This window comes from Poecilia mexicana, unplaced genomic scaffold, assembly GCF_051168715.1.
Source record: "Poecilia mexicana isolate PSO_F unplaced genomic scaffold, ASM5116871v1 scaffold_17, whole genome shotgun sequence".
NCBI lineage: Eukaryota > Metazoa > Chordata > Actinopteri > Cyprinodontiformes > Poeciliidae > Poecilia > Poecilia mexicana.
In genome coordinates, this window is record NW_028263386.1 from 6,811,801 (window position 1) to 6,826,159 (window position 14,359).

The 14,359-nt window shown below is 37.9% G+C and overlaps 1 protein-coding gene and 1 non-coding gene across 2 annotated transcripts in view; one reads left to right on the plus strand and one right to left on the minus strand.

The window, feature by feature from the left end:
* Positions 1-1,189: 1,189 nt before the first annotated feature.
* pigk (phosphatidylinositol glycan anchor biosynthesis, class K) overlaps positions 1,190-14,359 on the minus strand; it is a 43,293-nt gene continuing 30,123 nt past the window's right edge. Inside the window, exon 11 of the mRNA XM_014994744.2 lies at positions 1,190-5,965. Coding sequence (XP_014850230.1) covers positions 5,849-5,965 — 117 coding nt within the window. The 3' untranslated portion in view covers positions 1,190-5,848. The remainder of the gene's footprint in view (positions 5,966-14,359) is intronic.
* trnav-cac (transfer RNA valine (anticodon CAC)) lies at positions 13,366-13,438 on the plus strand. Its single transcript has one exon. It is a non-coding gene; the product is annotated as a tRNA-Val (tRNA).

Genomic DNA, 14,359 nt, shown 5'->3' on the forward strand with positions numbered 1-14,359 from the left:
TGTCACTTGTTTGTGGGCTTTTTTCTTTATTTTCCTAAATAAAAGCATGTATCTTTATGATTTCCTATAGTTTTTTTTTTCTTTCAAAAAGAAAAAAGAAAAACAATAACTAGAGGATTAGGGAATGACTTTTTCTTCATAAATTTAATATTTTGCCAACATTAATGGATGAATGAGCTACGTCTCCACTTTAGTAAATGTTGCTAGATGTTTGTGGTCCCACTTTATATTAAATAAGATAAGAAAAAAAACTTGGTCAATAAAAAAGATTTTAAAATAGAATATTAAGTTTCTGGGCTGCAGCAAAATGTGGCTGCAGAGACAAAAGAGACGCGATGAAACATTTTATCTTTTACCGCCACAAATCAGTTTGATTGAACAACAATTACCAAGACAAAGCCGACAGGGTTGGAGGGTTTACATGACTCAACACTTCACCGTGTCGGCATCAGCTCAGATCATTTCACAGCCAGCGAGTCTCTGTCTCTCCTGACAGAAGATTGGCTTGTTGTTTTTTGGACATCATAAAACTTTTACAGACGTAGCATCTATCCGAACTGCTTGTAAATAATGTCTTAGACCACGGACACAGCTGGCTGCATGTTTAATTTAGGCTCACTGCAGTGCAGCCTGTGGATGAGCTGAAGGTTTTCAGATTAAAAGCTTGTGGGCAGTACTTGCCAATAGCTAAAAAAAAGAAAAAGAAAATCATGCCTAGCTCCACGTATTGATGTATTAAATGTTCTGAAACATAAACAGACTACAGCAACTCTTTGGCTTCTGGTGTGGGTCTAACCCTTCAGTTACATTTTATATTTAAAAACCCCATTCTTTCCATAATTTCAGCTTCTGATAATTATTTTCTCCAGCATTACAGCATCTGTAACCATGGCTACGCTCACTGCTTGTCCTCCAGCATGGGGTATGGTGACATTTTGTGAAGTCATTGCAAAAATACTTATCTGAAAACTGGTTTATTTAGTTAGCTTTAGTCTAAATTAGTGTATAACTAGTGTACAAGGTGTGAATTTTTACTTTTTGTTAAAACGCAAAATCCACTTTTTGAATGTTTTTGTTAACTTGGATCTCAGCTGCTTCTAAAAGGAGTCCAGACATTTTTAGTAATAATTTAATGTTTTTGGCATCTTAGACACTGCGCAGTAGAAGTCATTAAAGAGCATCAAGCAAATTAGTTTTTTAAAAATGTACCTTATTTATTCAGATTTTTGGTTTTGTTTTTTTTAACCAGGGCTTTACGCACCATGTTCTCCCACCAAATACAGAAGAAAGACTAAAAAGGGATTACAGGAAATAAGAAAAAGGAGAAGAAATAAGTGTTGTATAAATAATGAATAAGAAAAAACTGGTACACAGTGTGGCTGACGCAGCAGCTGTCTTTCTGTACATAGTTTCATTTCCAGCTTCATCCATTTTCCATTTCAGCCCCAAGGAAGAGTGGCAGCGCGCGGCCGATGGGCGGAGCGCGGCCAAGGAGCGAAGATAAACTACCTCCGGTTCAATCTATCCGCCTTCAATCCCTCTGCCAAACAACGATCCTAATGCAGAGCGGTTGCACCGGGGGAAAAGGCCAAAGAATCAACGTCACGGAGGGAAGATTCATTCGGGATCGGTTGGTCTCTGGGGGAATCGCTGGAGCACAGAGATGCAGACTGGCTGGAGAAAAGCATCACCAAAAACACAATCAGCAGCAGAGGAGCTAATGAATGTTCCAACAAGGACTCGAGTTTAGTGAATGGAAACCAGGACGGGTCAGACCGCTGCAAAAACACTAAATCTTACCAAGTAGTTTCAGTCTGGATTCTAGTGCAAACATCTTAGTGCACGTCAAATAAGACAAAACTAACTTACAAGGAAGTTTTCAGCAAGATACAGCAGCTTGTTTAAAGTCAATAATGTCTTGATAATGATGAAAATGTACTAGTTCCACTGGCAGATTATTTCACTATAAAACATTTTTCCCTTGTTATAAGTTAAATAATCAGCCAATGGAACTAATTTTTTTATTTAGTATTTATTCATTTAAACAAGCTCCTATGTCTTGCTGAAGTTACTTGTAAGTTGGTCTTTTTTTCAAATGCACTAAGATGTTTGCACTGGAAAGTTGACCAGAAATACTTGGTAATATTTTGTGTTTTTGCAGGCTGGTGAGGCTTCGGATTGTTGTCCTTCATAAGTGAGTCGCAGGTAAAAGGAGTGTAATGGAGTGAAAACGAACCGGGGTGACGTTAAACCCAGGAGTGTCCGAACTAAAGTCAAAAGCAGCAGCGGGACACACAAATGTTTATCTGTTATGAAAAATGCAAAACAATCTGATGTCTATACAGAAAGAATCTGTTAATTATTTTACATGTATTCTAAGCTACAAGTATCTCTTTTTCTTTTTAAAACCTTCTTAAATCTGCAGTACGTAACTTTTATGAAAAATATGCTTTTTACATATTTGTTGAAACTGTCACCATTCCATGACAGTTTATGAGACAGATAAAGATTGATCTCCTCCATCTTCAGCCTGAGTTGCTACTGCCATGTAAAGAAATGAACCAAAAACAACCAATCAGAGCCAGGAGGCGGCTCTTATCGCTGTCAATCATCCTCATGTAATCCTGCTAAACGTGCTAATGGTGGAGAAACAACTTATTGTTACAGGAAAACCGTTTATCTGCAGTTTCTGGTGTCATGCTAACTAGCCTGACCATTCAGGCTAGTTAACAGGCTATGCTAGCTGCAGTGTAGCAGAGCAAGTGGGGGAAGGAGAGGTTGATTGACAGCCCTAAGACCCGCCTCCTGGCTCTGACTGGTTGTTTCCAGTTAGCAGTGGGAGAAGGTGGAGGAGCTCGGCTTTTTTCACAGATTATCCGTTTCAAACTAAACTGTCACGACAGTTACAGTTTCAACAAATGTGTAAAAAAAAAAGAAGATATGAAATAAGCTTCATGCTGCAGCTTTAAATCTCTTTAATGAAGGGATGTGCTCCAGTTCTACTTTTGAGTAAAAGTTGCTGGTTGGTTGTGGAGTTATATGCTGTCAAATGAAAATGAAAGCAAAACATTTGGTTGATAAAATCGAAAATTTGAGCAACACAAACCATTCATATTTTACGACTATTCTAGTAGCATTTTACTTTAGTTTGCTTTAAGCATATCAATATTACCTATGTGCTGAAATAAAGCTGATGTTCTTGAATTGTGAACAGTGGCCACACAGAATCATTCCACCGGCCGCAAACCGGCCCAGGGCCGCACTTTGGACACCCCTGCATTAATCTCTCCACAGCTCACTCACGACCAATCAGCGTGTTTTTCCTTCTGTGACCCGGCAGACAGTCAGAGTAGCACTTAAACAAATAGGCTGCTGCAGCTGAAATATGCGGGGCAACGCGCTCGCCAAATAAATTAAATTATCTGCAGACTCAGTCAGTGCATTATAAAGCATGTCGGTGCAACTGAGGAGCAAAACTCTGCAGGCGACACAGAAAAATATGGAGGAACAGAACAAGTGAAATAGATGAAAAACGGCTGAACATTTAACCATTTGCCAAAATAAAACAAAAGCAAACTTCTTAATGAGTACAGTTTTTTAAAAATTGTTCACATATCTTTAACTTTTTCACATCATGTAGCAAAACTTTTACATATTTTATGGGGATTTTATGTGACAGAGCAACAAAAAGTAGTGAAAAACAAGTGGAAATATGTTTTTATAAATTTCTTACTAATAAAAATGTAAAAAGTGAGTTTGTGCCTAAAAGCTCTAAATAAATACAATGCAACTATTTTGTTCAAAAACTATAAATAATCTAGACGGAGAACGTTAGTGAGTAAACGGCATCATGAAGGAACACAGCAGAGAAGAAGTTATGGAGTTGTTTCTAGTTAGAAAATAAAATCCTAAACGTTCAATCCATCATTTAAAAGTGGAAAGAGTTTGAACGAACAGCAGACCGGAGGCTGTGGCAGACGTCCAAATTAACTGAACATACAGCTGATGGCTCAGTCAAAGTCCAGACCTAAATCCTAACGTCAGTGAAAAACTCAAAAACTAATGTTCAGAATCCGTCTGGATCATATCTGACTGACCTCCAGTTATTTTTGCAGAGAAGAATAGGTAGAAAGTTTAGAAAACCTGGGAAAAAAATTAACACACAACTTTCCACCACTTTCTTTCTACGACGGAGTAAAAGGGCCAGACTGAGAAAAAAATGTAATAAGAACAAAGTTGAACAGTAAAACGATGGTCTCATTAATGGACTTTACTCTCCTAATATTATAATTTTATTCTTGTGTTTAACATTCTTTTTTACTCCATCCTCTCCTCTGTTATGAGTTACTTTGTGTTGCTCTGTCAGATAAGATCCTCACTTACTTTTATAAGACAGTAGTAGCAAGATCCAGATTTTCAAAAAAAAGAGCGCTTAGTCAGCTCTTTTTACAAAGCTTACAATGTCACTGACAATGACAGGGCATAAATATGTTTTCTATAAGAGTAGAAAACCAGGAACAGATGCTGTTTTTATTCTCTCCACTGGAAACGTCTCACCTCCACTACTACGACGTTCACAGACTGTAGTTTTTATAAATTTTGGTTTGTTTTATTCATTTGTCATTTGCATGTAATCTTCTTAAATAACATTGGGAAACATGTAAATAGTTCACAGGTTTCCAAATATCAATGAAACAGCTAATCCAGCATAAAGTGCTGATTCTGCATGTCAACCTGAACATGCTGCGCTGAAATTTGAAAATTTGTTTGTAAAATATTACCCATTTAGGTAATGTAAGGGATATAAAGTTAGACATCAGATTGGTAAGACACGTCTTATTTATTATATTAAGAATATTTACTAGGAGGTTGAGCCTCAACAACAGCTACAGCTGCTGATTTTATTCCTTTGGGAAACATTACTGCTGACAGACACTCAAGGAAACATTTAGGAGATCTTGCTAATATACATCATATTACACAATTACAATTAAAGCTGCATTATGTAACTTTTATAAAAAATATATATTTTTAACTTGTTTATTGAAATTATTTTTGTGATAATCAAACTGATAATCTGCAAAAAACAAAAACTGCAGAAATACAACACTCAGTCAGAAACAACCAATCAGAGCCGGGGGGCGGGTCTTAACGCTGTCAATCACTGTCATGTTTACCCCTAACAATTATTTTTTTGCTTAGCAAAACACACGTAACCTGCCATGAATACTAAGGCTAGTTAGCATAGCTGCTGGTTTTCCTGTAAGGTAACGGTTTTCCACCATCTTATTTTTTGCATAATAACAAAAGATGGTAAATATTAGTGATACATTTTATATAAGATTTACATTTTACAATCTAATCACCAAAGTAAACCAATATTAAGAATAGAAAACAACACGCATAACAAAAAAAACAAAAACATTTCCACCCTCAGCACATTGAACAGCATAGACGAGGATGATTGACAGCACTAAGACCCGCCTCCTGCCTCTGATTGGTTGTTTCTGACTGTGCATTGTTGCAGACCACAATAGGAGCTCATGTAGCAAGTGGAAAAACTAGATTTTTTCCACAGATTATCTGTCTTATGCTGTCACAACATGGTGACAGTTTTATTAAAAATGGAAAAGATATATATATTTTTATAAAAGTTACATATTGCAGCTTTAAAACATAAAAAAGGCACCAATAGTTTATGGAGCTTCATACAAATCAGTAGTTTCTGTTGCTCATCTTCCCACATACAGATATAAAAACCCATCACAAACTTCAGCTTCTTCCCAAATGCCCCTTCAGGAGCGACTCCCCGGGTCCTGGGATGTCCAGCTGCGTCTGCGCCGGATCCTTAGAAGATGTGCTTTAGATGTTTAACACCGTAGGTCTTGAAAAACACCAGCAGGATTAAAGTCCACAGGCCCAGGATGAAGCCGTCAGGAGGATGCCAGTCTTTCTGCTTTGGTTTCTGCGGAGGCGGGGGAAGAATGAAGTTTAGTTATGGTGTGTATATATCTCCTGTTGAGCCAACCTCTGATTGTTCTGTCATTCACACAGGCAGGCAAGCAGGTAAAGACTCACACACACACATACACACACATTTACTTTATCTCTTCGAACATTCGGCACGCGCACACACTCAGGCTCAACGCAGAAAGGCAGGTGGTGCAGCTCATCAGCACACTTCCCCTGTCTTGTGTTTGTCCCATTCACTGCCACATCATCACTTTGTGTACGATTATACTTTTAAATCCTGCTCATATTAAACATGCAGCTCACAAGTAGCACATTTATATGCTAATGTGGCTGCAATATTCTGCAGAGAGATGAGATTTAACCTCTAAAAACATCTTCCAAACTCCTCTGCCAGCGACAAAGCTACAGAGGCGCTTTGAGGATGTACGCAGGAGATTTCCGCCTGCTGCTCTTGTCCAATCAGAGCGGCACCAGTCAGACCCAGCAGCACCTAACAGGCATAAATTTTACTGTACGAACAACTGTAGGGAGCTGAGGAGAACTATAAGTACCAGGCTGGAGCAGAGACTATCACCGGGACTCCAGAAATAAACTTTGGTGTCAAAAAGCAGCTGAGTTGAAAGGAAGACGAGGTTTTAATCACGTGTAGACATGATTAGATGATGCGAACAACCAAAAATATGAATTGGTTTTGTTTCTTGGAGATTATTACGGCACTCGCACTCAAATTTGAAGAAAGACTTGGACGTTTTCCAACATATCTGCGTAGTAACTGGTTTCATTTACTTGAGTAACTTTTCAGAAAAAATATATTTACTGCACTATACTTTTTACTTTTGAGTAATTATAAACTATCACAAGCCTTGAGTAAAATTTCTGTGTTCCCAATGCGAGTAACTTCACTGAACACACAGACACACAGAGTTTATGTCAAAGTGAGACCTCTTGTTTATACACAAGCTTTGTTTTATGCCATGTGGTACGGAGCCCTCCAAGGGACATGAGAATTTTTTTTTTCTTTTACGTTCCCTCGCAATAATCTATTGATCAGTTCATGCGGCATAATTGACACTGTAAGCCTTTTTTACGGTGGCCGCCGTACTTTCTGCTTTAATACAAGCTTATAAGGTTTTTCCATGGACTATTGAGTTATTATCGCGGGTAATTAGTCATCTGATCGTGTCTCCATTGTGTTCGTGTCTGAATGGTTTAAAGGGCTGCTTTCTGTGCCGTTCCATCTGAGTCTTAACAGACATAAACATGCAGTAAATAAATCGATTTTCAATCAGTTTTTTGCACCAAACTGTTAATAATAATAAACACGTTTTATTATTATAAAACACAGCAAACTAATGGTGGTAGACGGCCGCACTGGATTAACTCGGGGAATCTCATCTGTCCGTGTATCAATCAACTCCTAACCTCTTCTTTGTTCCGTCACAATTATCGATTTGTTTAATTTTTATTATGCTCCAAACTTTGCGAGGACTGACCCCCCAGCTCACCCGCTGCCTCACTCACACACACACACACACACACACACACACACACACACACACACACACACACACACACACACACACACACACACACACACACACACAGCCAGCAGCGTCACCTTCCCATTCATACTTGATGACGTCACTCCCACATCGACACGCCCACCACCAGGTGTCAAAGCCGCTGCTCCTGTCATATCAATAATTACTTATTTCATTCATATTGCTCTTATAGAGCCTCAGTGAAAACGTGTTTATTATTATTAACGCTTTGGTGCAAAAAACTGATTGAAAATCGATTTATTTACTGCATGTTTATGTCTGTTAAGGCTCAGATGGAACGGCACAGAAAGCAGCCCTTTAAACCATTCAGACACGAACACAATAGAGACACAATCAGATGACTGATTACCCCGCGATAATAACTCAATAGTCCATGGAAAACCCTTATAAGCTTGTATTAAAGCAGAAAGTACGGCGGCCACCGTAAAAAAGGCTTATAGTATCAATTATGCCGCATGAACTGATCAGTAGATTATTGCGAGGGAACGCAAAAGAAAAAAAATCCTCATGTCCCCTGGAGGGCTCCATAATGTGGAGATCAAGTGAATAAATCATAAACACTAAATATTGTTATTTTAAGCATTTTACTTTGTTCTGACATATTTACGCAAACTGCTTATTATAAGTATTGGTATAAGCTTAATGTCGAAAATAATAATTTGATAGTATTTCTTTTGATTAAATTTGTAATTTTGTAAAATCATCCATTTGTCTTATTTTTTTTATTTTAGTCTTTAAAATTTTAGAATTTGAAGCTACAAATATACTTTAAAATATTAGATTAGTTTAAAATGTTACTACCAGTGTAATAAGACACAAATAAATAAATAAAAAATGCTACAAACAAAAAAATCCAAATGTTTATACCTGAAGTTTCCACTTTGTGCTGTACCTGAAGCGGCCATTTTGGATTCTGAACTCTGGATGTCTTGGTGAGCTTTCACTTTCCCATTTGAATTCCAACTTCAGGAGATTTTATTGAATTTCTCACTGGGAATTTGGAAATAAATTGCACCATATTTCCATTTAAAGGGAAGAAACCTGACAAATCACAGCCCAGTTGGGAGTCATGTGACTGTCTGGTGAGGTAAGTGTAAGCTCAAATATTGGACCTTTGGTGTAAAGGTTTGTACTTTTATAAACAAGACATCTATAAAAAAAATGGATTTATAGAAATCTGTTTTCAGTCATAAATGTTGACTGCAGAACAATCTACAGCTAGATTCATTGTAAAAGAGTATCTGCATGCATTTCTGCTGTGGACGTTTTATCAAGCAACTTCACATGCAAAAATATTCATAGTTCATGGACAGAAACGATTCTGAGCTCCTACATGAAATCCCAGAAATAAGCAGTGTACTTCAAACCGCCAGACATTTCGTGGTTGTGAATATACCCAGCAATCACCGCATTATACCCGCCCTATAAGGGTAACAAGCGAAATTGCCATGCAGACAGAATATTTCATCTAATCTTGATGACTCCCTGGTAGTATTTCAGTTTGTGAAAGAGACCAATTGCCTTCCAATTTCACTCAAGTAGGCAGTCTCGTATATTTGCTGAATTTCTCCTTCACCCAAGAGGCAAGTACTGCTGAATTGGCATATGTAGAGTGGATTCCTCCGCTCTATTTGTGTGCACATACAAATGAGAGCCTGGCACACCGAGTGCTGAAGCATGCGCCGAATGTCCAGTGTCTGAAATTACCGCCCGCTGAGCATCTAATACGAGTAAAATCTGCCTTTGGCACCAGCTGATGCTAACATTTGAAGACTGGGGTTATATTCAGGTTTAATCTTCTCACTGCCTGTACGTCCACCAATCAACGAGAGCTAAACAACGACTCAGAAAGGCTTTTCAGGAGGCGACTGTCGAGTAAGAACGGCGAATTTCAGCGAGCAGAAAAGGGGTCATGATGAGCTTGACCTTGCAGAACGATAAAAGCATTTCCAAAAAATTAGACGAGGTCAGCATTTGAAATTGCTGTGATTAAATAATTTCAAATAATGAATTTCTCTTGCTTGATTCGTTCAGAGTGATTTCGAATTCCTCTCACATGAGCAGCTGTTGGCGAGGCCAAGCGTTAATTTCTCGTTGTGTGTGGCGAGTTGGCCCATGGCTTCTCTCTCTCCGTGTGTGTGTGTGTGTGTGTGTGCGTGTGTGCGTGTGTGTGTGTGTGTGTGTTCAAGGCCGTCACTTTAACCCAAACTTCTGGTTGTGTGACGACGCTGCCAATTTCCAGCCAAGAGAGGCTGAGGACAGCAGCAAAATTGGATTACGTCTGGGTCCAAATTTATTTAACAGCTCAATCAAGTCAAATCAATAGAGCTCCGCTGCCATCCAGGAATGCTAAAGCAGCGACTGGGAAGTAATTGTGGCCCACGCTAGACGTGCTTTTATAAGGAGAGAATAATGTTGGAGAAAGTGATGGCTGGAAGCTGTTAAAGCTGCTAATTAAAAGTAGTTCCTGGAGAAAAATGTTTCCTCATATGTATTTTATAGAGATTTGATCAGGGATTTGTAGAATATGCGTCTCATTTGCTGAGCTGCTGTCACCTTGGTAAGAACGACATAAAAAACAAACACCTGAGATGTGAACGCCTGCAGTCAAGTCGTAAATCCAAGCCAGTCTGTCGTAATGTGACCTGAACATTCCCTCAGTTGTTCCTTCTTTTTATTGGTTAAGAAATCCATCGTCTTCAACCGTTTCACAACATTCCCAGAGCAGATTATATTTGCAGCAAAAGTGCGACACTGCAAACACACCAAACACAAGTTTCTGGTGCAAATACAGATCTGGACACAATTAAAAGCCCACTGCACTGAACCCCGTTGAAAACCTCCTGCTTATTCCAACAGATATTGATGTCTGAACTCTTCCTGAGTTAAAACATTAGTATTGTTGTTTCTAAATTGTTTTCTTTGCATTATTTGAGGTCTGAATGTGCTGCACCTTTTTTTTTTTCTTTTTAAGGTTGATTATGTTTAGAGACTTCATAGTCCATTTCATTGATGGTTTTGGTTTGTTGTAGTTTATTTTATTTCCATTTAACTTTTTTTGGTTGTTGGGTTTTGTTTTAGAAAGTCAAAACATCTTTCAGTTCGAGAGTTTTTTTTTGCAAGTTTATTGGTCTTTGAGGGAGTGAATTTCCATTATTATTATATTATCAATATATGATTTGAAAACAGTCTCAAAAGAACAATATTATCGTTTACCACAATAATTACTGGGACAATATATCGTCCAGCAAAGTTTGTTACGGTGACAGGCCTACAAATAGCCAGATTTTATTAATAATTTTGATTTGCGTTCCAGAGAAAAATTCTCTAATCTAATGAAAAGTCAGGAATCCACTGTAGTCCCAACAAAAAGGCTTTTTCTTAAAACCCAAAATATTTTGCTTTTCCAGTAAGAGATTTCCAGACGGTGCCATTACATATGGCACACCATCTTCAAAACATTCAAGTCGAAACTTCTTCTGCGCTTTGAAAAGAAAGAGAAAGGCAGACTAAGCTTTTCATGAGGTTTAGTTTTTCTGACATAAAAATATGATGGTGCAGACAACCGACATGCCTTAATTCACAGAAACATCAAATATTCTTCTGGCTTTGACATTTTTCAGACGGTTCCAGTTAACTTTGCTGAGCTTAAAAGGGTCTGCCGCTGAGAAATGGAAAGCCCGCAAACCTTGTAGTATAAAGAATATTTAAGGTTGTCAAAAGTGATTCAACTGAACTCTGTGAGAGATCCACAGTTTGGGATACAGCAGGCTTTAATTCCTATTAAATAAAAAGGAAATATTCATTATCCTCTGCTGTCAGAACTGTTTGGACCATTGAGAACAAAAAGTAATCAATTTTTTGGATGAGTTTCAAACACTTGAAAAGGTCTGAAACTTTTCTGTCAGCACTGTATCCTCTGCAGAAATTATCTAGCAAACTAAAAGCTCACAGCTTCAGAATAGCAGAAATAATGAAGCTCAAACTAAAAGAGGATGCTTTTAGCATCAAAATCAATGGTGCTTTTGTTAGAGAATGACAGAAACTGCAGGAAACATCTCAGACGAGAGAACAAATGTGGTCTTGTTTGTCTAACAGATACGAGAGTGGGTGTTTAGTCCAAAAATATCCCGAATTAGCAAGTACAGAAAGGCTTATTTCTAACTATAGGTAAGGGAGTCTTTTGTGACGGAGGACGAGTGTCTGTGTCTGAAAGAGAGTCAAACTGAGAGGAAGTTTATTCAGAAAGTGGATGCTTTTCTACTCGCTTTAAATTGATGTAATTAGAGCTGTATAATTATCTATGGCGAAGGATTGCAATCTGAAAAAAAAACTTAACAGCACTGAAAACTGAGAGACCTGTTTATTCTACATGAATTAAAAAAACCCCCAAATCAAATAAATGTGCTGCTAACATTACATGAAAAAAAAAAAAACACATGAGATGAGCCCAGCTTTAGTCAGTCTTATTAATTCTGCCAAATTTAAACACAGCAACCATTTCTCAATATAGAGCTTCTGTAAAAGTAAAGTTAAATCTTAAAAATTTTCAGGACATGATGGAAACGATTATCTGTTCTAAAATTACTGAAATCTAATCTCAAACGGCATAAAATCGGAATAGATTTGTTGTGTTTGCTTTTTTTGGTCCAGATCAGAGTTTGATTACGCATTCACACCTACCCAAACAAACTGGACTTTCTAGGTAAACGTATCAGAGCTGGATTAAAGTGGACTAAACAGGGCTGGTGTGAATGAACCCTTACATCCAGATAAACAAATGTTGACCTTAAGATCCACATCAACTTTACTGGATGTAGTATTAATGCAAATGTATTCATTGTTCCAACAAGTCTGAACCAGAAGTGATCAGCGCCATCTTAGTAGGCAATTCATAGCCGAACCATGGCTTTAAGACTAGCGTAAAGAAAATATGTGGACACTCTAAACCACATGTGTCAAACTCAAGGCCCGCGGGCCACATGTGGCCCGCCATGTCATTTTATGTGCCCCTATACCCCCCCAGCATTTTATAGGCCGACGATTGACTTAAAATAGGTTTTGAGCATGAATTGTTAGTTTATGGACTGAACAGACAAAACAATTACCATTGATTTTATTTTTGAACCTTATTTATTGTACAGTGTGATTTTATTTTTGAACCATTTAATTGTAAAGTGTTGATTTTATTTTTGAACCATTTTTTTGAAGTGTTGATTTTATTTTTGAACCATTTTTAATTGTAAAGTGTTGATTTTATTTTTGAGGAGTTGATTTTATTTTTGAACCATTTTTAATTGTTGATTTTATTTTTGAACCATTTTTCAATTGTAAAGTGTTGATTTTATTTTTGAACCATTTTTAATTTTGAAGTGTTGATTGTGTGAAAGACCTTACACATGAATTGCCCCATACGGGGTTTGAACCGATGACCTCAGCATTACCAGCACGGTGCTCTAACCTGCTGAGCTAACTCACCTACCTTACAAACTGTTGAGTTTCCATGGATTTAAGAAGAACTTACATGATCTTACCACAATGAAGATTTGATAAAAGTAAGTATTGCTTTTATTTTATACCCATTTAGCCAAGTCTCTGTAGAACCATTTGTCTCTGCTAATGACATCTTCAATACAATTTTTTGATCCCAGGCTTAGTTTATGGACTGTAATGTGAAATTAGGCACAAGTATAAGTCTGACAGTTTGTTCACCAAGTTACTGTGCTCTCTGAGAGGATCTGTAAGTATTTGACATTGTTCCATGCCCATCGTTGACATTAGTCTGTGACAAAATTTGGATCATCTACCAGGAACACTGCAAAGAGCATGAGTTTCTGTAGTGTAGTGGTTATCATGTTTGCTTCACACGCAAAAGGTCTCTGGTTCGAAACCAGACAGAAACAGATTTTGCATGTTCTATTCCTCACAGGTGTTTACTAAAGGTCAACAAGGGTTCTGTGGTGTCATGGTCTGTACTCTGAATCCAGGCATCTGAGTGCAAGCCTCATTTGAAATTTTCATGCGTTGCATCTCACATCATCAACTTTGGAACCTCAAACTGAAACAAAGCAGAGAAGTTCAGTTCCTGTAGTGTAGTGGTTCTCATGTTTACTTTACATGCAAAAGGTCTCTGGTTCAAAACCAGACAGAAACGGCTTTTGTCGGTTATGCATCTCTTGGGGTGCAGTGAGACAACAAGAGACTTCCTCTTTCATGACGGTTCATTTGCCAATCGACTTTTTGGTCAATGTGGCCCGTTGAGGGTGGCCAATATGCTGAAGTGGCCCTCGGTGAAATTGAGTTTGACACCCCTGCTCTAAACCAATGGGCAAGAGAAGTATAAATTAACAAAATGGCTGCTGTTAAGATCGACCAGTATGAGAGGGAGAATGGAAACATGCCAGACGATAACAAGCTGCCTCTGATCTTATACTACAATGTAGCTCACTACCTAGTGAACTCTTCACTAGAGGAAGAGTGTTTACACCACAGAGGAGCTTCATGTCCTGACATCTATGGAGGCATACAATCAATGTTTAAACAAATTTTTAAAGGAACTACGAACTCTTCGGCCTGAATAACAAGGTTCTAGTGACTAGCAGAGCAAGTAACATAAACGTAGGCCACATGTCTCTCTTAGCTAGCAGACGAAAGCTACATTAGCTAAACTAATCTTCCTAGTTTGGCAGTAAACTATGTGCTACAGTAAATATTAATATTTATCCTAGTATTATACTTGGTATTATAGTCAAAAATTGTAACTGAGTAAAAGTTGTTATGTACTTATAATGTTCATAAGTTAGATAAGAACAAGGCAAGAGTTA